This window comes from Helicoverpa zea, chromosome 22 (assembly GCF_022581195.2).
Source record: "Helicoverpa zea isolate HzStark_Cry1AcR chromosome 22, ilHelZeax1.1, whole genome shotgun sequence".
NCBI lineage: Eukaryota > Metazoa > Arthropoda > Insecta > Lepidoptera > Noctuidae > Helicoverpa > Helicoverpa zea.
Window position 1 is genome coordinate 7,897,270 of NC_061473.1, and position 24,020 is coordinate 7,921,289.

The 24,020-nt window shown below is 35.9% G+C and overlaps 1 protein-coding gene across 2 annotated transcripts in view; it reads right to left on the minus strand.

Annotated features, from left to right (window-relative positions):
• LOC124641189 overlaps positions 1 to 24,020 on the minus strand; it is an 87,901-nt gene that overhangs the window by 10,264 nt on the left and 53,617 nt on the right. For both annotated transcript variants that reach the window (XM_047179194.1, XM_047179195.1), the window contains exons 5-6: positions 3,440 to 3,589; positions 2,670 to 2,765 (exon numbers count right to left, since the gene is read on the minus strand). In XM_047179194.1, coding sequence (XP_047035150.1) covers positions 2,670 to 2,765; positions 3,440 to 3,589 — 246 coding nt within the window. The remainder of the gene's footprint in view (positions 1 to 2,669; positions 2,766 to 3,439; positions 3,590 to 24,020) is intronic.

A 24,020-nucleotide genomic window follows, 5' to 3' on the forward strand; every position in this document is an offset into this window, starting at 1 on the left:
TGTTCCAATGAGGTTTAGAAACATGCAGGTGCGATTAGAAACAATGAAATGTCTGTGGTATGAACCATAAATATGGATGGTCTGAAACTCTATCCAGGTATGTAAATACGGGAAAAGTGTGGTAGTTGACTAGGTCAAATAAAAGATCCTATATCATACCTATTTCTTTGGTAAAGCATGTTACTTTTATTTATCGTTACGATAGATTTAATAAACCCTTATTATTTCTTCTATGATATCAATACATTTAGAATCAAGTAAAGTTTTTATATAAAATACAATCAGGTTAGTCTCTACTACCATATAGAATAGATTTTTTTCTTTCGTTTTAAAACAAGAGGAGATTCTGAATTCGGATGTTTGTTATTTTTTTCTTTCTTGCAAAGACCAGAATTCCAGCCACCTTAACCAGCCGACCTAAGAATATTTTGGCCAATCTTAAGCCAATTAGTTGCCTAGTAGACAACTTAGTTCCTTATCTACTGCGGAATCGAACATCCAAATTACTCACAAATAAAATTACTACGTAAACCATTACATAACACATCGCAATGTGACAACCACTTCATAGAAGTTACCAATACAATGCAGAAACCATATACGTCAAACAGACAGGACATACCTCTGACGACCACATAATCTGCCAATGCGCAGACAATAGCACATTATGGCAAGCGAGCATTAACTGACACGTACCTATATCAGGGATGACCAACTTCTTTTTTATTGATATTATTTTCCGTGTAAAGAGCTCGTGGCTAACAGCCAGTTTCTTCATCAAAAGTTAAAGCCAAAGAAAAAGTCAAAGTAATGTCTAAAGTAAAAGTAACGGTCAAATTCAATTTTTCTATTAGTTTTGCTGTCACTTTAACCTTGAAAAAACGAATTTGACCGTTACTTTTACTTTAGACATTACTTTAACTTTTGATGAAGAAACTGGCCGTTAGTCAAAGATCGTAAAGTTAAGCAACGCCTAGTGCGGTCTGTCTGTCGATGGGTGACCATCTTGTCATAATAAATTCTTCCGTGTTTCGGAAAGCACGATAAACTGTAGGTCCCTGCTGTCATTTGAACATCTTTGGCAGTAGTTACGGGTAGTCAGAAGCCAGAATAGGGGTATTAGGTTGCCCAGGTAACTGGGTTGAGGAGGTTAGATAGGGCAGTCGCTCCTTGTAAAGCACTGGTACTCAGCTGCATCCGGTAAAACTGGAAGCTGATCCCAACATAGTTGGTAAAAAGGCTAGGAAGATGATGACGCACATTATGGCAGAGGCGCGCATTAACTAACACATACCTATCATCAGAGATGGCCTGGCCAGCTTTAATTTTTTTAAATTCTTTTCCGCGTGTTTATGACACATCTGTTTAATTTGAACCTGGGGGTTTACCCTAATCAAGGAACCTTTTGAGGCGTAGGCAAACTTCCCAAAATTAACTGTTAGAAGTGACTAATACAAATGTCAAGTAAAGGTTGGTAATTTTTTGACTATGAGATCGTGATCGGTAAAATATTATGTAGTTCAACTCTTAGATAAACTTCAAAGACCTCTTTTTTTAGAACGCTTTTTTTTGAAGATTAATGATATCATCAGGAGCGAGGATCCTACCAAAATCCCAATTTTATTTGAAACCGGCGCATGTTTTCTTCTTCCATACTCTTTTATCTGCCGTCATCTCACAAGTAGCATTCTTTCCTGCCATGATCATTGTTTTTATGGTCCGTCCATGTTTACTTGGCAAGTTTTAATAGAAAATTAAATACTTGATTCATTGCGTTTAGTAGGTTTATAACAAGGTGTGTGAAAACTTGCCAAGTAAACATCATTAAAAAGTGACTATTTTTAACTGAGGTATGTGTATGAAACTTGGTACTTATTCAGATCTCACTTCTTTTATAGGCGAAGCATTCCCATGTTATCGATTTCCCATATTATCCTTTCACATTTTTGTTTTGGGTGGGTTAAATATATCAAATAGATAACATGTTACAACATAAAGTCTCAAAGTAAATAGCCAAAGTATTGTCTAACCAAAAAAAAAGATTTAAGTTTACCATCCCTGTCTTTACCTATTACGGTAACATCGTTCACTAATAGAGTACATTGAGCTGAACTCAAAGACTCAAGGCTAAACGTTTTCTATTGAATCCCTTTTGTTAATACCTGTCGCTCAATGGCGTTCTATTGAAAGAGATCACGATTCTAAAGACGAGATATAAGCATGGTACTTTGGTTAATGTTTCCGGGGTATATGTGTTGTGTTTGAAAACTTAAAGATACACATTATATAAGTGTACCTATATTTAAAGTTTTTTTTCCATTGCTGGACAACAGGGCTCTTCTCGGAATAAGCGTCAATCACCAAGGTTTATTAAACTGTATTGGCGATTTTGAGCCTCAAACCCCGATTTCCTCAAGGTGTTGGTTGAGTTACCTTTTAATTTAAAAATGTCTCTGGGCAACACGCCTGTTCATTTTGAAGAGCACATATGGAATTATAAGATCCTCATCCTTCTCTCATGAATACTGAAACTTCACACAGTATTCTTCTGTTCAAATGGACCTAGCAAATCATCTTATATTTCACCCTTTTCCTACCTATGTCCTTTGTAAATGACAATGACCAAGACCACTAATATACAGTCAAAATAAACTATAATTTCTTCTTACCTTAAAGTATACCTCCACGCCGTAAATAAGGAAGAATGTAACAACTATGAACAGCAACACCGCATAGCAGCCGTTGAACACGTGCTGGTAGAAACTCTGCAACAATGCAACAGGCATTATTTATACGTTGCCATGGCAACCGGCTTGTAAGAGAGGAGAAACTACTCTTAACCGTAAGCAAAATTAAATTTAAAAAATAAAACCGTATTTTCGTGCAGACGTCCTACATCATTCAGGAAATTTTAGTTAGATAGCCATTACAAAAAATCGGCCCTATTGGCTGTTCCACAAAAAGTCTGATGTGGGCAAGCAGCCTTAGTGACTGAGTACAAGTATACATACTTATAAGTTATACGTATTATGCGTAAAAGTTACTTCAAAAAGATCAAGTATTTAAGTTGGGATTTATTATCAGCTAAGAACAATAACAAAATTCTTAGCCATTTATTAGTATTCCACCAGTTGAGCGAATAATTCTTACTCAATTCCATGCATTCTGATATTCCTAATTTTGATGCACCTCATGGTAGCTGTTGATTCCAACAAAAACGTTTATTGGTATACTTGGGTTATGTTTATTTGGGTGTACCATTGGACATTGAAAATCATATTGTAGACACTTCTAGAACCACATCGAAAGATTTTATTCTGCCCCAGTTTTCAGTGTGTTTTGCGAGGTTGTTTCTTTTATTTTATTTTCTTGTATTTTTTTTTATCCAATAATACCACAACTGAACTAAAAGCTTATTACATAATCACAATACCCATACCTTTTCCTTAGGAGAAGTGCCAGCGACATTGGTAGTCAACACCTCAGCGGCGAGGAGCGAGTAGCTGATGAAGTTGAAGGTCACGAACGCCAGGAACGACTTCGATAGGAACCGTGGCCTCTCCCAGCGAATGTCGCGTAGATGGAACACCTGGGGACAATGGAAATTGAAAATTTAATGGTGAATTTGTTGGTGTGGATTCAGGTTCTCACTATTATTAGATATGCGAAAGTAACTCTGCCTTTCTGTTTGTCTGTTCGGCTTTTACGCCAAGATAACTGAGAAAATTTAAATTCTGATTCTGAAAAAGTAATAATAAATGACTTTGACTTTGTAAACAAAGGCAACTTTTTATTGGGTGCGTGCGGGACGTAGGTCTTTCGGGACTCGGATGGGAACAGCCAGTTGACAATAATTTAAAGTATACAATATTATTTTATCTGACAGTTTATTTATAGCTACCTATCACTATAAAATTAATCATATGTTTCAAAGAACATCTAAATATTACAAAAGTATAGTCTCTCTAAATCCCTATGAACTTTTTACCACAACGAGAAGAAGGGTTGTTTATTTCTCTATCCCTTACCAATATTATGTCATTAGACAACTATTACGAAGTCCAACAATTCTTAGTAACAAGTCACGCATATCGATGTCACTCATTATCTTAAAAAAGAGCTTAGAATGAATGTATGCACTCCACGTACAGTTTAACATTAACCCATAAACTATGGAGTAATTATGTCATTTGTAAAGCACGTGGGTTTCTCTGTTTACCTGGGAGAATAAATAAATTTTATACCTAGAGTGAGAGTGTCATTATAAATAAATCAGCAATCTATACGTAATAATATTGAAAAGCAGAAGAGTTTGTATGTTAGAGCGTGCTTTCTCAAAACTACTGGTTGGATTTGAAAAATATTTCAATGTGAGATAGACCATTTATGGAGGAAGGCTATAAGCAGCTTTTTATCAAGAAATGCGTTCCCACGGGATGGCAGCAAAATAAAAATACACTTATTCCATCTACAACAGTGCTTATTTGTAACATTTCTACATTTTCATCAGTACACTTGATTGAATAAAATTGTCGAACCTCGGAAAAACAGACGATATTTTTTAGCTAAGTTATTTAGCATTTATATCAATTCTACTGTTACAACTACAACAACAAACTACTTACTTAAGTACCGTTTAACCAATAAAAACAAAACAAAAACAATACATAAACGTTTGCTAATCATTTAATTAGCAGCAATTTGTTAATTAGTGTCTGTCAGCCGTCAATCAGTTACTCAGAACACTAGTTTAGTCGGCCTTATAATAATAAGTTCTATTGTGTCAGGTAATAATATAGTCTATTGTTTTTAAAGTATTAATTATGTCACTAAGTATTACGACTACCTATGGAATAAACCTTAGATGTTATATCGGTAGTCAGAAAAAATGCGAAAAAGAAGAAAAACACCTTTCACGTATCTTGCACTGCAACTTATATTAAGAAATTAAATTAAATTTATTTGTTTGCTATGAATGTATGTACAAAAATATGTGTAGTGAAAGTAGTGTCAAGTACTTTTTTCATAGTCTTTCCTAGAAGATCAGTGTCAACAAGGTTACACAATACCAGGAAGATCAACCAACCTTCACAGCACTGCCAATATGCGAACAATTGAACTCTGAGTGCACTGCAATTAATTCTGCCATTAATACCGTCAGTACCGTTCATGCATACACACAGCCGTATCTGACCTATTGGTGACAAACAAAACAACTTTAACGACCGTTAGAAAGATCGCTTTGTTTTGTTTGGGGAAAATGGCAGCCAATGACTAATTGTTTGCAAATATTGAGGCTGTTAATTGCAGGTCGCTTGTTCGGCTGCGGGATTGTTCGAAAGAGTTACTGTGGTCCTGGTACATGAAGGGCTCTAGAAGGAACGTGATGGGCTATGGTTAGTAAAAGTTTGACACTGCTTCTCCCATCGGGATATCATTTGGTGACTTGTCAGTTCTATGTCACCATGAAGGATGTTTAATGTTATAGTATTTTAGAAGCGAATAAACATTTTAAAAACTAAGAATAGTTTTAAGCCATATCTAGTGCAATAAGAAACGTTTTTTAACCTTATAGTGACGCGACCAAATCAAGAAAAACTTGTACCACTATTTTGTTGACTCAAACTATGTAATGTTATTTGTAAATACATAATGACAATTGAAAATAGTACCTATACATTGACCTATTCCACATTTTTTGGTCGGCTGGCCATTTAACAATGGTGGGAAAATGTTTCCGTTGTGAAAATTGACAATACCGTTTAGTTACTGAAAGTTGTCAAATTATTCGACTAGTCTTTTCTCCGCAATATCTTCTAGCTCTGCTCAGAAATTAAGCGATACGTTAGTTAGGTAAATTACCCTTTGTAAATACGATTTCTATTGACCTTTGAAGATCCGCCTGATCGTAAGAGCAACATGTAATACTAATATGAATTGTAAATACAATCAATAACACTTCGATAGCTTGGTTTATCTATCTTGGTTGTCGCAGTGTACTGCTAAATAAATTTTAGGCTAGAAATGTCAAATTAGAAGTCAGCTTTAAGGAGTGACGTTTGTTGAAGAAATAATTTTAGTGACTGGTCATATTTTCTCAACAACTTACTCGTATTCTTGCGCTTTCCACGGCGCTGAAAGTCCTGAGATGAGCGCGTTCAAACTAAGAAACTTTTCTGTTTTATATGTCTAGATATACAAGTACATACGCATCACAAGTAGATAGAATATACGTATGCATACGCTTACCTTCCTTAATTTGTTAGAGAACCTAGCCACTGAAGTTACTAGACTGTGCATACTGCATTGGAATACTGTACATATTAAAACCAGTATTCAAAGGTCCATAAACCGTTAATCGTTGATTGATTTTGAGTTTTAAGAAGCGTAATGGGGGTTGATAACTGGTCTCGATCAAGATAAATATATTTTAAGAAGCGTAATGGGGGTTGATAACTGGTCTCGATCAAGATAAATATATTTTCTGAATATTTACCTTATTTACAAGTAAAGCTACGCATAATTTAATTTACAAAATAAGCCTAAAACAACTCTGTTTACTCCGCATGAAAATATCTTCACAAATTCGCGATAAAAGTTTCAACTTTCAAAATGCCCTCAGGACCTCCTTGTTTACGCAAAAGATTGAAGAAAAAAATTGTTTAAAAAAGGTAAAAATGTTTAAAAGATTTATACGTGTATTTTTCATGTATTTATTTAACACGCAGCAGACACGTTTGAGGTATACGACCACACGAATAGGTACGTAATATTTTTGTAAAGAACAAGAGCGTTTATTCTATCTAAGTTCATAAACAATTTTGCCTAGGTCTCAGTGGTAAATTAATGTGGAGGCCTATTTTTAATCATATGTTTTATTTAATCTTAATTATTATCACAATTCAGAAAAACGCGACTGTCGGCCTTGAATTTCCCTGACACAGAATGAAATACTTAACGTGCTTTCCAAGAGCACTTTTAAAACAACGGTTTTTTGAATGGTCTAAAACACTATCTTCTCCCTAGAATTTAAGTTGTTGCTGTAAACAGTGTTAAAAATAGACCCAATATGACAGTCGCTCATTTATAATATATTATTCATACTTAATAAAACCATATATTTTTATATAAAAAAAGAAACTTCCAGAATGCAGTCGCACGAGTCAAACAAAAGAAACTGCGCCTGATATTAAACACATGTATGAAAAAGTGCAAAAAAAAATGGTCTCTCAGAATAAACATCATAAGGACACGAATAGCCTACGTGTCATATTTGACCTTGACCGACAGATAACGTCCCTTTTCTCAATATCAATATCAACATATCTATATACATACGCACGTACTATTTCAACCGACTTCAAAAAAAAATTCTCAGGTGAATGTATGTGCGCAGTTAAATCGCGTTTGGTAGAATCGATTTTGATGTGAGAGACTTAGGGGAAGCCAGATACCACTGGTTTAGCCACTGGACTAAGCCTTCCATTAAAATACATTTTTAACATACGTTTTGAATTCTTACAGCCGACAGCAACTGCCGACCGCATATGCCGCGACTGCATGAAGTCGGCCGCAGCTGCACTACTGATTTCTATGTATTTATATGAAACGTTTTGGATCGAAGCGGCAGCAGCACGCGTAGTCGCTATCAGATAGCGATGTCAGATATCTGCGAGACGACTCCCGGCTAACGTAGGCGTGGGTCTGTGGGTGGTGAGTTCGGGTTCATCGGTTCGGGCTCATCGCTCATGTCTAGATAGACAACAGACAGCGGGAGGGTACATTTTGATGATTTTTGACTTCGTTAAAAAAAATTCGGATATCTGAGAATACCTCTAATCAGGAAAGAGACGATCGATGGAATTTTTACTAATGTTAAAGTTGCGAAATTAACCTTCTATTTGTCGGACTTAAATCGAAGAGATAGAAGTCTAAGAAATAACATAGGCTACTTTTTATGGATTGTTCGAAAGAGTTATAGAGGTCCTGGTACATATAAGGCTTATGAAGGAACATGGTGGATTTTGTCAGTAAGAGTCTGACACTCCCTCACGCACGCTGCACCCACAGCGGGACGGATTTGATGATTTCCAAAACAAAAGAAGGCTACATTTTATCTGGCTTTTGCAAGTAGTTCAAGACACAGGTGAAACCGCGGAAGCTAGTATGACATAATAGATTAAAATGACACTATGATTCTTCTATCCTTGACCAACACAAACAAACATTAACTAGACATTAATTATCAAAATAAATAAACAAACTTATGCATATTGATGTCAGTTTTTATATAACAGCTGTACTTATAAGGTTATGAACGAGGAAGTGTGAAGGGCGGGCTTCTAAACGTCTACTAAGTAGTTACTTAATACGATCAAATTAATAGTATTAATAACAACTAAGTATTAGGTTTGTGGTTCTCCTTTGGACGTTAATTTATGTTAAGACGGAACTATTTTATGATTAAAACTTCATAGTAATCATTAAATATTTCAAGAGAGACAGGATATATTGAGGTAGATTTAGGCTACAAAACACATGGAGGAATTAGAAGCAAGATTTAATCGCTTAGAAATGTATTGTCTTGTAATTTTACGGTAGGAAATTTAGCAAGTTTGTTGGTATGTAGTAGAAAACCACCTCTCTTGGCAGTCGGATAATAAAGCAAATTAAACTCACTCATTGAATTCCTTTAAAAAAATATCTTAAAATCACTGGTAACAAAAATACAATTCCTCCAATAATGTTCACGCAATTGGCCCAAGTAATAAAATGGCGTGTAATTTATATCGTCAGCCATAAAAAAACTAAATTGGTTTCCTTGCACCCGTTATCGCAAAAATACTTCGATGCAACGGTAAAATAGTGTGTCGTCACAGCTTCTCTCATTTACGCTAATATATTAAGAAGAAACATTCTTTGTTTGTTTGTAGGTACCCTAAACTCTTAAACTGCTAAATCGATTTGAAAAATTCTTTCACTGTGGGAAAGCTACACTCTTCCTGAGTAACATGGTCCCGGTACGGGCTGTAGTTCCCATTGAAAGCAGGTGAAACCGTGCGAAAACGGCTAGTTTTTTGTAAAGCTACATCAAACTAGGCGTTTTCAATACACATACAGCGAACTATATTTTAGTTCCTAAAATCCGCGTTCAAGAGAACTTATGCGTCCCGAATCAATGTTATATCTTAATATGCAATTTTGGCATCCCTAACAAGACCTAGGAAACAAGAAATAAATGCATAGGAATAGGAACAGTTATCTAGTTATCCAAACAATCAAATCTCGGTCACGGTCATTGCCAAACCAAGACCAGCAGACATATACAAACAGGTTTGAGTCTGATACTAAAAAATAGACAAACAAAACAACTCGGAAGGCGTCAATGGCAGAGAAATGGGGACGTAACTGAAGTGCAATTAAGGCTTCAGTATTATATTAAAAAAAAAAAAAAAAAACATGGTTACGAAAATACCTATTGACTTTAACTTAGAGATTTCTATTTACGTAAGACACTGCACCACGCCGTTAATCTCTGTTTGTATTTTATGTTTCTCTTTCTGCCCACTTCTTGTTTTGTTTTATTTTTCTTATTGTGTATCTTTGTGGTCTTTTTGTTTGTCTGAATAAATGTTTTATCTATCTATCATATGAATTAATATCTTAACTGTGGATTTGCCTACTAAAAATTGAATTTTTTTCTTGGCGTTAGCTAAATATTTTTTTTGTCAATTTGCAATCTCTAGTAATCAAATATTGATAAGAAATGATGAACAAATAGTTAATTTATTCCGCAGGTATATCGTCAGTTTGGATGCGAACCTAAGGACCATTTTACCGGTGCGTACCCAGATCAAAAAAGGCCAAATATAAAAGTATATTTCAAACTTGTCATTATCACATAACAAAATACACTACTAAAATATGTATAAGCACGTAGCAGTATAAACAATGGTTAAAATATCGCAATGTTATTAAGAATCAAATGTCAAACGTTAGTGGGCAATCGAAGGCAGAAGAACATACCTACATGACTGGACAATCTTAAGTACCGCAAACAATATATTTTTGTACAAAAGTGTACAGGCTTAAAATTTTGATATTATTCACGTGATGTAGTCAATAGTTTTTTTTTTTTTTGAGAAATTGGCCTTTGCAGGCTTTCACGAAAAACGTCACACTAGTTGTACGGTTCCTTAAAATTTGTCCATTGAGAAGAACCGGCGTGAAATTCCATTGAAGAATTTCATGAATAAGTTTATCTGAGTAATCTTGTCGTTTTGGCTTTGATCCTCTTTTTTGAAGATTTTGAAGTAAATGAAGGCGTTTCAGATATTAAAGGACGAACTGTATTGTCACCTCATCTTATAGCAGTTGCATAACTATTCAAGAAAATGGATCGTATAATAATGTCAGACTATCTCACATGAGAATGTAAGATTCCAAGAAAACCACATTTCAGTACCGTTATGTAATAATAAAAATCGGGCTTACAAGACATCTACTGACTAGTATAGTATTGTTTGCTTCAATTCCAGTTTCCTAAGGCGGAAGTTCACTGATAACATAAATGTCAATTTTTTTAAAACAACTGTTAATTATGAATTTCCGAGTTACTTTCAGGTAAAGTAGGAATACATACAGTTGTTGTGAGAAAAACGGGCGTTCATTTTGTCGGTGAACTTCGGTATAAGATACTCAAAGGTTCAATAGATACAAGCCCTTCCAAGGTCGTCATTGTAATAAACTTATGGGCCAATAAGATGGCGTATTGCCAGCATATTACAAATGATTAATGAATAACTTATTTCATAGCTGTCACAAACAAAGCATTGAGCTCTTACTTTTCATTAAAAATGCGAAGATTATGGAAATTTAATTATTAATCTTTCGTTTATTTTTTTATAAGCAAAACTATCTAATATGGGATACATTTAGATGTTTTGACAACTGAACAAAAAAAGAACTCACCAGGACGATAATTTATTGAATAGGTATAGTCCTACGCTGCGCTTGCTAGTCCCGGACTAGCAAGCGCAGCGTAGGACGTCCACCAACAAGGTGGATAGACGACCTTATAAAGGTAGCCGGAAGACGCTGGATGCAGGTCGCTTCCAACCGGTACCTGTGGAGATCTAAGGGGGAGGCCTATGTTCAGCACTGGGCGTTCAGCACTGGGCGAGATGATGATGATGAGTGTTTGTGAAAAACCAGAAGATGTTTTCAACATTCCTTGCAAAAAAAATATAGATCAACCCGTTATCTGACATAATTATATTAGACAATTAGCATACCGGTTGAACTTGACGTACCTATCATGGTTGCTCAAGGCGAGCCAAATATTAAGGTTACCTACTACGACTATCAATTATATAGGTATGTTATCATTACTCGTAATTTTATTTCAAGGAACATTACATATTCTCAAACTCAAAAACGTTTATTCAAATTAGGCTGATAAATCAGCATTTTCGAGCGTCAAAAACAAAAGATAGCCCCCAAAACGCCCACCCTTCGCCAGTTAGTATGCGCTTTTGCTAGGAAGAAGTGGCGCAACAAACTCCCCAGCCTCCTTATACATATTTTTCAAATATATGTAGATGGGTCAAGTTAACTTATAAGTAACACCAAAGTCCGATTTTGGATTCTATACATACATAGCATTAAAGTACAATGACTCCGATCGCCATTTTTTGCAGAAAAATGTGTGTAACTAAATAAAAAATTGCAGCCAATTGGTCAAATCGACAATTGGACGAATTACAAATTCTCAACATTTATATCGTCGGTGAACTTGAGCCTAAGTATGTGTCATCACATCAATCCAGGTGATTATGTAAATATAAAAAAAAAATCTACTAGATACAAAATTTATTAGGCATTAATCATAATTAAAAGACTTAAATACATCATTAATCTTAATAAATCTCACTCAGACATTGTCATTGGCATTCATCCTAATTTGGATAGTTTAACAAAAACATCGATGACAGGCTCATATAAGTTAAATTAAATGAGGTCGCTATCTCATAATAATGCCAAGATCAATCTCCTAAATCATCATATTTAAAAATATATATTAACATAATTTAATAAAGAAATAACGTGTCTCTAGCTTCGACGGACAAAAATAGGCTCTGTAAAATCATTTACGTCTTTTAAATTGAAAAATAAATCTTATAGGTGCCTTATGCGTTATTAGTTTTGTCCTATATCGTTTTAATTGTCAAAAATATATGGCGTACGTTATTTATTACATTTGTTTGTTTATAAAGAACTATCTCAAAAACCGAGGTTTCGTCATACCTTGCGAATTTCTTCACGTACCCAGATTAAAAGCCTACCTATAGCATTCCATGATAAATACACTGAAATAATGTTTCAAATCTTTAAAATTACTATTAATATTTCTATACTAATATTATAAAGAGGAAAACTTTGTTTGTTTGTTTGGTTGGTTGTAATGGATAAACTCAAAAACTACTGGACCGATTTTAAATATTCTTTCACCATTAGAAAGCTATATTATCTGCGAGTAACATATTTTATCCCGGTGCGGGCAGTAGCTCCCACGGATCGCGGGTGAAACCGCGGGAAAACGGATGGTATTTCGGTATTTCTATTTCAAACCTACCGGCTCAGGTACTTCTATGGCCTAGCACCAAAGGGTGTGATACTAAAGTATGATACATAGTACGTATGTCTAGCATAGGCAGGGTCATTGCTATTTTCTGTCCCATTAAGCGAAAACATCCCAGTTTTCACACAAAGCCTTATAACACAGACAAAAATATGTGATCAGAAACGATAATAAACAGATGCTTTGTAAACAATTTTGTATAAATACAAATACAAAAAAAAAGTAAATCAAATACTACGCTCATAATAGTCATAATTGATAGGTACTATAAATACTTTAATATAATTTATTACAGTATAGGTGCTTTATTAATACAAATACATTAAAAAGTAAACGAAATACGATGCAGTAAACACAATAGTCATAAATGATACTATAAATACATTAATATTATTTATGATACTTAAACTGGTTAAGAAACGGTCAAAGACTTACATTCAACCATCTAGAGACCTTCATATTTTTTAGGAAAGGGCATCGTACGAAATGGGCCGATACTAATAACTCATCGACATTTTGAAATGTATTTTAGTACATACCTGACCTAAACTAACATTCGATCACGTAATCGTTCGGTTATGGGAAACCTTTATTTTATTATGAAGTGAAAATGAATCACAAAATTAAATTAAATAAATCACATATTATTAGATGAACTTTTCAGAAGAGACCAAAGTTTTAAAAAGTCTGACGAAAGGGGGGACGTATTTAGGAGTCCTTTTCTCAATATTGACTCTCTCAATTGATTGAAAAACTGCTATTCTCCCTTGAAAATTGACAGCTATCAACTGTACAAAAAATTGGTACCTCTAACTAAAGCCTAGTCTCAATAAATGATTTTAGCTTGAATCCTCATATTATAAATCTTACCACCAACAAAGACACTTAAAGTTAAACAAGTCTTAACATCATACCCGGAGAAAAATCAATGCATTACGTAAATACTTATAAAGTCAAAGAAAGTAGCCTTTAAGTACACAGGTGCATGACACTGTGAGGTCGCCCGGTTAGACAGGAAGACGAGACGAGGAAAGCTGACAACCTACTCGAAGGTCCGTGAAATGTTATCAAGATCGACACTTGAAAGTACTTTTAATATATAATATTGACAACATTGATATGGTTAGCTGTTACTTGTGAGATGATGGCAGATAGAAGCGTATGGAAGAAGAAAGCATGGTGCACCGACCGCAAATAAAATTGGGATAAGGACAGAAGGATATGGTTGACCACTAAGTATATGGGAATCAGAATTATTAAAATACCTTACATTGATAACTTATCCCTGGTTCAAAAGATCCAATTCTTTTTTTTGTTTAAGAGCTATTGGAGTCATCTACAGACATAAAAATTATCTTAATATAAAAAACCGGCCAAGTGCGAGTCGGACTCGTGCACGAAGGGTTCCGTAAATTACAGTTAAATCAACCTATCTCAAAAACTATAAGAGATACTTTGATCAAACCAAAAATCGTTGAAAGAGTTAATTAGCATGCATCACCTCTATTTTTTTTAGAATTTTATACCCCGTAGTTATAAAAATAGAGGGGGGGGGACATACTTTTTACGACTTTGAGAGCTGATATCTCAAAAACCGTTCACTTTAAGAAAAATGTTTTTTAGAAAACTTTATATCATTTTAAAAGACCTTTCCATTGATACCCCACACGGGTATGTACATCGAAAAAAAAAATTTCATCCCTCAGTTACATGTATGGGGGGCCCCACCCCCAATTCTTTTTTTTACTATTTAGTGTCATATTTTTGTAGCGGTTCATACAACACATATTCCCATCAAATTTCATCACTGTAGTACTTATAGTTTCCGAGTAAATCGGCTGTGACAGACGGACAGACGGACAGACGGACAGACGGACATGACGAAACTATAAGGGTTCCGTTTTTGCCATTTTGGCTACGGAACCCTAAAAACGTTTACAATAAAATACGCACGGTGTGCGTAGAGTAATATTGCATTGGCCATTAAAAATAGATTTGCATTTTAATTAATTAATATAATAAACCTCATCAAATATTAGGCTCAAGAACAGTTGAGATAGCAAACACGTGCATTGCGAACGCATTCCAATTTTACGACTGATGTTACGGGTATTCAAAAGCCAGTAAGTCTGACACCAGTCTAACCGAGGGGTATTGGGTTGGCCGGGTTACTGGGTTGAGGAGGTCAGATAGGCAGTCGCTCCTTGTAAAGCACTGGTACTCAGCTGCATCCGGTTAAACTGGAAACCGACCCCGACATAGTTGGGAAAAAGGCTCGGGATATGACGGATAGCCGTAGGCTGCTGCCTTATAGCTGCGCAGAAAACAAAGCAGCTTATTTCAGACTACTCAAGAAAGGGCATACCTACTGCATGCGTATTGCTTATTGTTATACATATAATTGACCCTGTAATTTTTCTATACAATTATGAACGATCTGTGTTCGCAAATAATGAGCATAGCATAACTTTTCTATGGTACCCAGTTAATTGTTTATCGGCGTATAAAAGCATGCAGTTTCAATCAGAACTTCACTGTTCTCTGATATTTTTATGAAATTATTTTTCTTATCTTTTTTGTAGTGATAAATTACTCCCGTTTAACGAAGTGTCACTCTTCCGTATTTCTTAATTAAGTTTATACTAAGTTCAAGGAAAGAAAATGACAAATTGACAAGATAATTAAAAAAATCTATTGATAAACATGAGATAATGATATGACCTTAATAAAACATGGTATTAACATTAGAAATTAAAATATTTACTTATGTCGAATTCGGTCAAGTGCGAGCCGTGACGCGAGTCAAGGATAAAGTGATAATAAAACGTACGCGTGAATTAATTTTGCCGCCAAAATTATGATTTGTTAAACAAATAATTACTTTTGAGTTCCGTAGGATTATGTTAGGAAATGATTTATGAAGCAGTTGATCTTGTACGATTAATATTAATATCATACGAATTAATATTAAATGTATTTGTTTAACTATTTCAAGACTCATATGTATAAATTAACTTACTATTCTACTAGTTACTTACTATCTTCTATCTTGAAATTGTCAGATACTTCAAGAAAACTGGTCAGACCTTAGTTTACAGAAAACATAAACACAATTTTTACTCAATTTTTCTCAAAACAACTGCTTACAAAGAATTTTCAAAGGAAGCAATTGTTTTATGACAACACACGAGTTCTTCCGTGTTTCGGAAAGCACGTTAAACTGTAGGTCACGGCTGTCATTTGAACTTCTTTGGCAGTCGTTACGGGTAGTCAGTCAGAAGCCAGAAAGTCTGACAACCAGTCTTACCTAGAGGTATTGGTTTACCCGGGTAACTGGGTTGAGGAGGTCAGATAGGCATTCGCTCCTTGTAAAACACTGGCACTCAGCTGCATCTGGTTAGATTGGAAGCCGACCCCAACATAGTTGGGAAAAGGTTAGGAAGATAATGACGCGGACCATAGCACATTATGGCAGCAGCGAGTATTAACTGATACATAGAATCATCGGCACGAATCTTGAGCGCTGACCTTCACCTGCGCAGAAGTGATTTATTAGCAAAGAACCAATCCCGAGTGACGGCTATGACGCGATGCGCTGCGGGCCAATCACCGCAATAGCCCGCCCCCGCGCCTCACTTCATACCACAAAAGGGACCCTATAAATTACTTCTGCGCAGGTTAAGGTCAGCGCTCAAGATTCGTGCCGATGATTATACCTATATCAGGGATGGTAGGATGATGTTTAGAAAGTGTCGTACGACTCGCATAGTTCAAGAGAAAATATCTACAAACTTACATTACAAAGGATTACACAGTTATGTTTGAAAACAAATCGAGCACGAGGCAAACGATCTGTTTATTGAATTCAGTTATAAACATTCTGACATAGTATCGTTATATAATTATGTATAATGTTATGATAACTCCGTGTTTACGCTGTTACTGTTTGAGCAGTCTATCTACTGGACACGACATGCCTTTCTTTCTGTCAAAGTTACGAGACCGCCCCATAAATATTCGTAATTTCGTCAGTAAATGTACGTGTGTGCGTTAAGTTCATATTTAATTTTAATCGGAAATGCAGGAGTGAGCAATATCAGATTGCCTATTCTGAGTTTTGCAAAGAAAACATTCTCGATACATAAATTTATCATACAATTTTAATCACTAAGCATTTACTTTTGTAAACTGTTTAGTTAATAAAGCTGCCATCGGCTTTTGGTCACGAAATAATAAAAGCTCTCACTAGAATACTCTTAGTAATCAAAATTATATCATCCGGCAAAATGAATGAATGTTAAATATTTTCAAACATGTCAACATACGACTCTTTATTTCATCCGAATAATAATAATTAGGTACGTAGCGAGAGTGTTTACTTACACAATTCGGAATTAGCACTGTTGCGTAGCCTCGCCTCGCTACCTTTTCTCTTAGAGATTTGTGTTCGTGGCAGATCCAGTTAATTAAACGCTCTAAGCTGTTACTGGAACGCAGACACCGCGATATCAAGTTCACGTTACCGCGAAGTTGAAGGTTTTGTTGCTCAATGTTTGTTTGTATGTTTTTGTTTTTTGCTCAGATACATGCTTGTACGCGACGAATGAGTTTCGGGTACAACTAGGAATTCATTGTGTCCGTTGTTGACTTTTTTAACGAGTAATTTCAACAGTAATTCGATTTTTTTTTTAAATTTTTATTGACATTTATGTATTTTGTTGGGACCAATCAATCTACTTAGCATAGTAAACGGTTACATTTCTATCGGTATGTCTTGGTTAAGTATAAGATTGAAGTTACGGATGATAAAAAAAAGAAAAGTCTTGGGACATATTTCCTGCTTCAGTAGACGAACTTCTTATAGGTACAACACTTATATTCTTTTGTGCATAAATTAGTCATACGACCAAACTCTCATTAGTTAGGACCAGTGAGATAATACATACACTGGACAGCAAATAAACCGAGCCACCCGCTACTATGGCACTCTAATCCGATTTTCTCAAAAAGTATAAAACTTACAAATATAAAAAATATACCTATAGAAAGAGCATTTTTTAAGGATTAAAATGACTGTAAATTTAATTAAAAGGACCATCAATTCACAATGTTATCAAGCAGCAAACACAATGCTATCAATTTTCTCTGTTTTGATTAGGGTTTGCGTTTAGCGTTATTTTATTCTATAGTGAGGGAAATTCCATATTTCTTTAGTTTTTATCCATCATTTGCTTAGACGCGTGTATTTTTGTGCTCGTTTATTGGTAAATAATGGATACGACCACTCAGGAAGCAGCTCAAGCTGTAACACTACTTCGAGCAGACCTTGGGCAACGTGAAGTCACTTAACGACTTCCAATCAGCAAATTTTCGGTGTAAAGAGTTTACAGACGATACTTGGAGACTGGAGCATTCGATTGCAGCCCAGGTATGGGCAGACCTAGGGCTACATTAGCAGCAGATGATCGTTATATCCAACTTTGTGTTGTATGAAATCGTCGCCTCAACGCCGTTTAAGTCCAACAAAGTCTGCGTGATGAACGCTATCATAAGAAAGTTATCATAAGTTCAGATACCATCAAAAGAAGACTTGCTGAACAGAACCTGATTCCAAGAAGAGCTGCAACAGGCCCCGTATTAACAGTAGCTCGCCGTAGAGCACGACTTGAATATGCTCGAGAACATAGAGATTGGACATTAGAGCAGTAGGCTGACTTACTCTTCACTGATGGGACCAGTGTGAGTCTACATGGAAGTGATCGACGTCAGAGAGTATATCGTTGCCCTGCAGAACGTTACTCCCAGTGTTGCATCGAGGAAACTTGCTTACGGAGGGGGATTTGTAATGGTCTCGAGCGGCATATCATTACCGACACATACAGCGTTAGTTTTCAGCGAACCGACGGGCCCCACACGTGGATTGACTTCTCATCGCTACATCCCTGAAGTCCTCGCAGACCATTTGGTACCTTACTCAGGTTGTATCGGTCTGGATATGAATTAATGCGTGATAATGCACGGTCTCATGTTGCTCATGTGGTAACCCAGTATCTACACGACGTCGGCATTCGTACAATAGTGTGGCCAGCTTGTAGCACGGACTTGAATCCGATAGAGCACTTATGGGATGAACTGAAACGTCGGGTTCGTGCCAGAGTACCTGCTCCAATAGGGCTTCCAGAGCTGAAAATCGCTATCGAAGAGGAGTAGGACGCAATCCCACAAGATTTCATCGTCAGACTTGTTAGGTCTATCAATACGAGGATGCTAGCAGCTATTCGAGCAAGGGGAGGAAACACTCAATACTGAACCAAAACAATTTTTCATTTTTTCCTTTGTTTTCGGTTAAAATTTTTGTTTTCACTGGGTGATTGCCAATGGTTTTCGCGGCTGTAAAATGACTTTGCTTGATAAATTGATTAATATACGCTTAATGAATTGATCAATTCCAATGTGTTTCCATTTGTTTTAATCCTCATAAAACGTACTTTCTGTAGGTATAATTTTGATATTTGTATGTATTATAGTTTTTGAGAAAATCGGATTAGAATTCCAAAGTAGCGGGTGGCTCGGTTTATTTGCTGTCCAGTGTATTTTACGTAAGTAACCTTAGTAAAAAAATGTAAAGATCGACATTATTGTTAGAAATAAGAATCATGAAACAGTGACTCATTCATAAAATTCCATATTACATTGCAAAGAGGTTCGTTGTAATAAAAACTTAAAACTCTTTACACAAACAAGCCGGAATTTTCAAAATCCATTTGAATTGAAATTGGGCGTAAAATAAGATGCCTATGAAAAACTTAATCTTTTTCATAGTATGGTCTGGTAAATATCACTGGTTTACCGCGAATTTCTTTAACCTATCCGTTGTTTTGCGAAAACAGATTGTGATAATGATTTATGTAGAGCTAGCTAGCGGGCTGTCATTGAACATCGTTGGCAGTCGTTGCGGGTAGTCAGAAGTCAGTTAGTCTGACACTAGTCTAACCAAGAGGTATTGGGTTGTGCCCGGGTAACTGGGGTGAGGAGGTCAGATAGAGCATTCGCTCCTTGTAAAGCACTGGTACTCAGCTAAATCCGGTTAGCCTGGAAGCCGACCCCAACATAGTTGGGAAAAAGGCTCGGAGGATGGATTAATGTAGAGCTAATATCAAAATTAAATCTCCAATCTCGAATCAAAAGATAGATAGGTTATAGAAATGCCATCTACTACTCGTTTAGTAATAAAAATAATGACCAAACAATTTCTTGGCGAAAACTTTTTGAACAATGGAAATCGTTTATTAGAATGAGCGACATAATGTAAAAACCTAGTTTTTTGTCACTCATTACAAAAACATTAGTTACGCATGTAATGAAATGGCGTTATTGAAAATGTTTGCCATATAGGTAAGTAAGGAGGATACAAGTATTATTTTTAGACACATTAGGAATTATGAAAATAATTGAAATTGTAAGCTTAATAAAAAATAACTAAAATACAAAATTGCTACGTAAAATAAAAATGCAGAAAAGGTCAGACTCAAAATTAAACATCTTAATTCAAATAATTACTTAATTATTTGGACCAAATTAAGCTTACTTAAGCTTTTTAAGTTAAACTTCAAAATTTAAAACCATAAATAAAATTACAAGATAAGTGAAATCAAAAATTACAAAGGGCACTGATAAATAAAGTCAAAAATCCATTTTCGGAACAATCTATCCTTAAACTTTACAAAAGGGCCAGTTCACGGCGAAATTCAAAACTCAAAAAAGAAAATTATATTGTCTTTCGCACCTCGAACAAGGAAGTGCATTCGAGTTCATCGCACTCACCTTGCAGTATATCCGAAAACACCGGTTATCACAACACTATTAAAAAAAACTCTCACAAATAAATCACAAGAAATCAACTGTCAAAATTGAAATTTCGAATAAAAAAAATGAGGTCGGAGTTCGAAAAAAGAACGCGTTAAATTCGCGCGCGCGCGTATTCCGTGTAGGGTGTATTGCAACACTGGCTGAATGGACGGCGAAGTCGCGATTAGAACGCGTGCGATTAAAAAAGCTGAACCGATATGGTCAAGCAAAGTCGTGTTGATGCTTCGATTGAATATATAGGAGATTAAATGGTGTTATGTAAACCAAAGAATTAATCCTATTATTGTAAGTTAGCCTGTAAGCACTATAGTTACGGAATCACAATGCAGGCTGTGCTTGAATTGTTTGAATAATATGATACAAAAGGAAATTATCGACATACTGCACTGTTAATTGTTACGAACATTATCAATACGAGAGTCTGTCTGTCGCGCTTTCACGTTAAAACTACTGAACAGATTTAAATGAATTGGTGGTGGGTTATTTGTTTAAGATTAGAAGAATTTATAGATATAAAACGAGTCGATCACCCGCTACTACGATAAAATGTAGCCTATGTTCCAACAGTGAAAAAACGTTTTAGATCGGTTCAGTAGCCGCAAAGCCTTTATTATATTATTATAGAAAAGAGAATTTAATAGCCAAATAAGTTTTTTATTTTCATTTAACTTAAATTCAGTCCTACGCCCCATTTGCACGAGTCCCGTAGAAATAAATTGGCTCACCCCCGGTTAATAAGTAGCCTAAAGCCTTCCTCAATAAATGGCCTACATTCGTTCTTGAGATTCGTGAGTTCTCAAAAACTCTTCAGCTTTATAAATATAGTATAGACAACCTCTTCAGTGCAACTAACTGTAAACTTTAAACTGCAGTAGCCATTAAGTCTAACGGTAAACCAATACAGGTTTCCACCAGCTCCTGCCGGGGCTGCGGGATTGTTCGAAAAAGTTACCGCGGCCCTGGTACATAAAGGCCTTAAGAAGGAACATGATGGGTTTTAGTCTTCAAGAGTCTGACACTCCGTCACGCTGCACCCATAGCCGTCATTTGATGATTTTTTAAAAAAACACCAGCTTCCTTCTGACCTTGAACCATATAGACGAGAATATTCCAAGGTTAAGACGAATAACGGTATTAACTGTCAACATTTGTAACCTCAGTACAAGGTTATATTTGTTTAAGAAATTAGCAGCTTGTAATCCTAAGCTTAGTGTCTGTATTAGTACTTACTACCTCTGTACTGTCTGTCAGTTTGTTCTTTATGAATTCAAAATTGGCTCTCGCTGAAAATCAGTGCTGAGGCTTTTGTCCCGTATAGGGTCTCAGCATTATGCTGAGCGAGGGCCGTTTCACGTGGGGTGTGATACATATTTCCCGTTACTGTATTTCTAATTGTAATTCGTCTTTTTTTTCTAACTTTTTGTACATTTTATTTTCATTTATTTTTTCATTTCATTTGTAGTGAACGGGTTTTCATAAGATATCAATAGGTGGACATAATGCCTCATAAGGATACCTCCACAAGTATACATATAATTTATACCCGTGCCGTACTGGGTCTAACCACATACATTTTAGTGCAATTTTTTTTACAGAGGGAATAACTCCGTATCTCACTTAACTTTATCGTATTCACTCTGACAACGGCCCTTTTTTGCAAACCAACTAGACACGGAAAAAATCAAAAGAAAGAAAGTTTTGAATCGATGCAAATGATTTTACGATTAATCGTCTAGCAGATTTTGTCGAAGACTGGTGACCAGATGGTGACATGATTAGCGACAACCTGATAAAGGTATGGAGACGAATAAGGACCCTTCCCCACTAGGGGGAGGGATAAAGGGCCTGCCGTAAGGCGTGCAATCGCCGGTGGGGGACTGGATGCCATAGATTCCCAGACCCCCTCCACTCAGGCAAGGTCGGAGTGCCGCTGGGCCTTTTTAGTGGGTATACCGGGAACGTCTTTACCGGGGAGTCCCACATACTCCCCTCTCCCGTCCCCCAACGAGATGGGGATGCGTAATAGCATTTTTAGCCCAGCGAAAAAGAAAAAAAAGGAATGTAGAAGAAACAGTTCAGGCGAGAGAAACGAACACATAGTCACACTAATTTTCATTGAACAGCATTGCGTGCGAACTTGCTACTTAAAGTAAATGAAGGGAAATGATTTATTAAAACATACGAGGGCGATGCTCACATCCTGCCAATGATTATGTTGATCGTGAATTCGTGATCATTAAGGGGCACGTGACTCGATAATCACAGTCGATTTTTGTACGAAGGAAAACAGTAGTGGTGTACGGTTTATTTCAATAAGCTGCCGATCTGTCGTGTGCTTACTAGAGATAGGATGTAGGCACGGAATCTTCTCGTACGTAGGTGTACGCAACTCACGTGAAATGAGGTACTTAAGCAAATCAACAAATACATAGGTTATTAAAATCCGGCATTCAGCACCAGCCTATAGTTTTTCTTCAGGTCAGACGAGTAGCAATGTAACTTTTCTAGGTTAGATATGCATACTTTCTAAGTATATCTTGGGTATCAACTAAGGGTCCGTTCATACAGACCGTGTGAACGGACCCTGACAGTGAAGGAAAACATCATTTAGAAAACCTGGACCCAAAAGGCTGAAATCGCCCTCATTCCTTCTCCGTGAGATGATAAAATGGCTGATGATGATGTTATGGTTTGAACATAAATAGGTATATTAATACTAGCCATGTTTTGAACCCTCACATTCGTACTTATACTAACCTTTACACCCTATTCACCCCTACTTAACAGATAACAGAATGACGAGGTATTTATTTATAGCCATTAATAACAAATAAATAATAAGTCTTCATCAAAGCTAATTATGTAAATAAATTGGTTATTATAAACAAATCACGTTTGTTTGTAGATGTTGAATGAGTATAATACCAATTATACTTGTGGACATAATAGCGATAGTTTTTTCTTTCAAGAAATGCGTCTTCTGTCTTTAGGGGTATTGATAACTGACTGAGTTGAGGAGGTAAGATAGGCAGTCGCTCCTTGTAAAACACTGGTGCACAGCTCCATCCGATTAGACTGGAAGCCGACCCCAACATAGTTGGAAAAAGGCTCGGCAGATGATGATGAATTGCGTCTTCTCAACCGACTTCCAAAAACGACGAATGTTCTCAACGAGACAGTCTTTTAAATGTCATGCTTCCTATTTCTATCTTAATTTCTTTCCCATATTTCAAGGAATTTTATACTCGAAACTGAGTTACTAGTTTCAATCGCTTTACAAAGGAAGAAAGAGTTCCTGCTTAAAGTATATGTAGGTACCTACTTAGTCATATTTTTCTTAGAAAATTTTAAAACAAATAAACGTGACTGTGCTAAACAAACTATCGGCAAAAAGAAATATTTTGTTACTGTTCTATTGTCTGGGATTTTCTTGCGATGAGATAAGTAGTTTTCCCTATCTAATGCAGTGCATATATTTCCTTATTTATTATATTATTTCCATGAATTACCA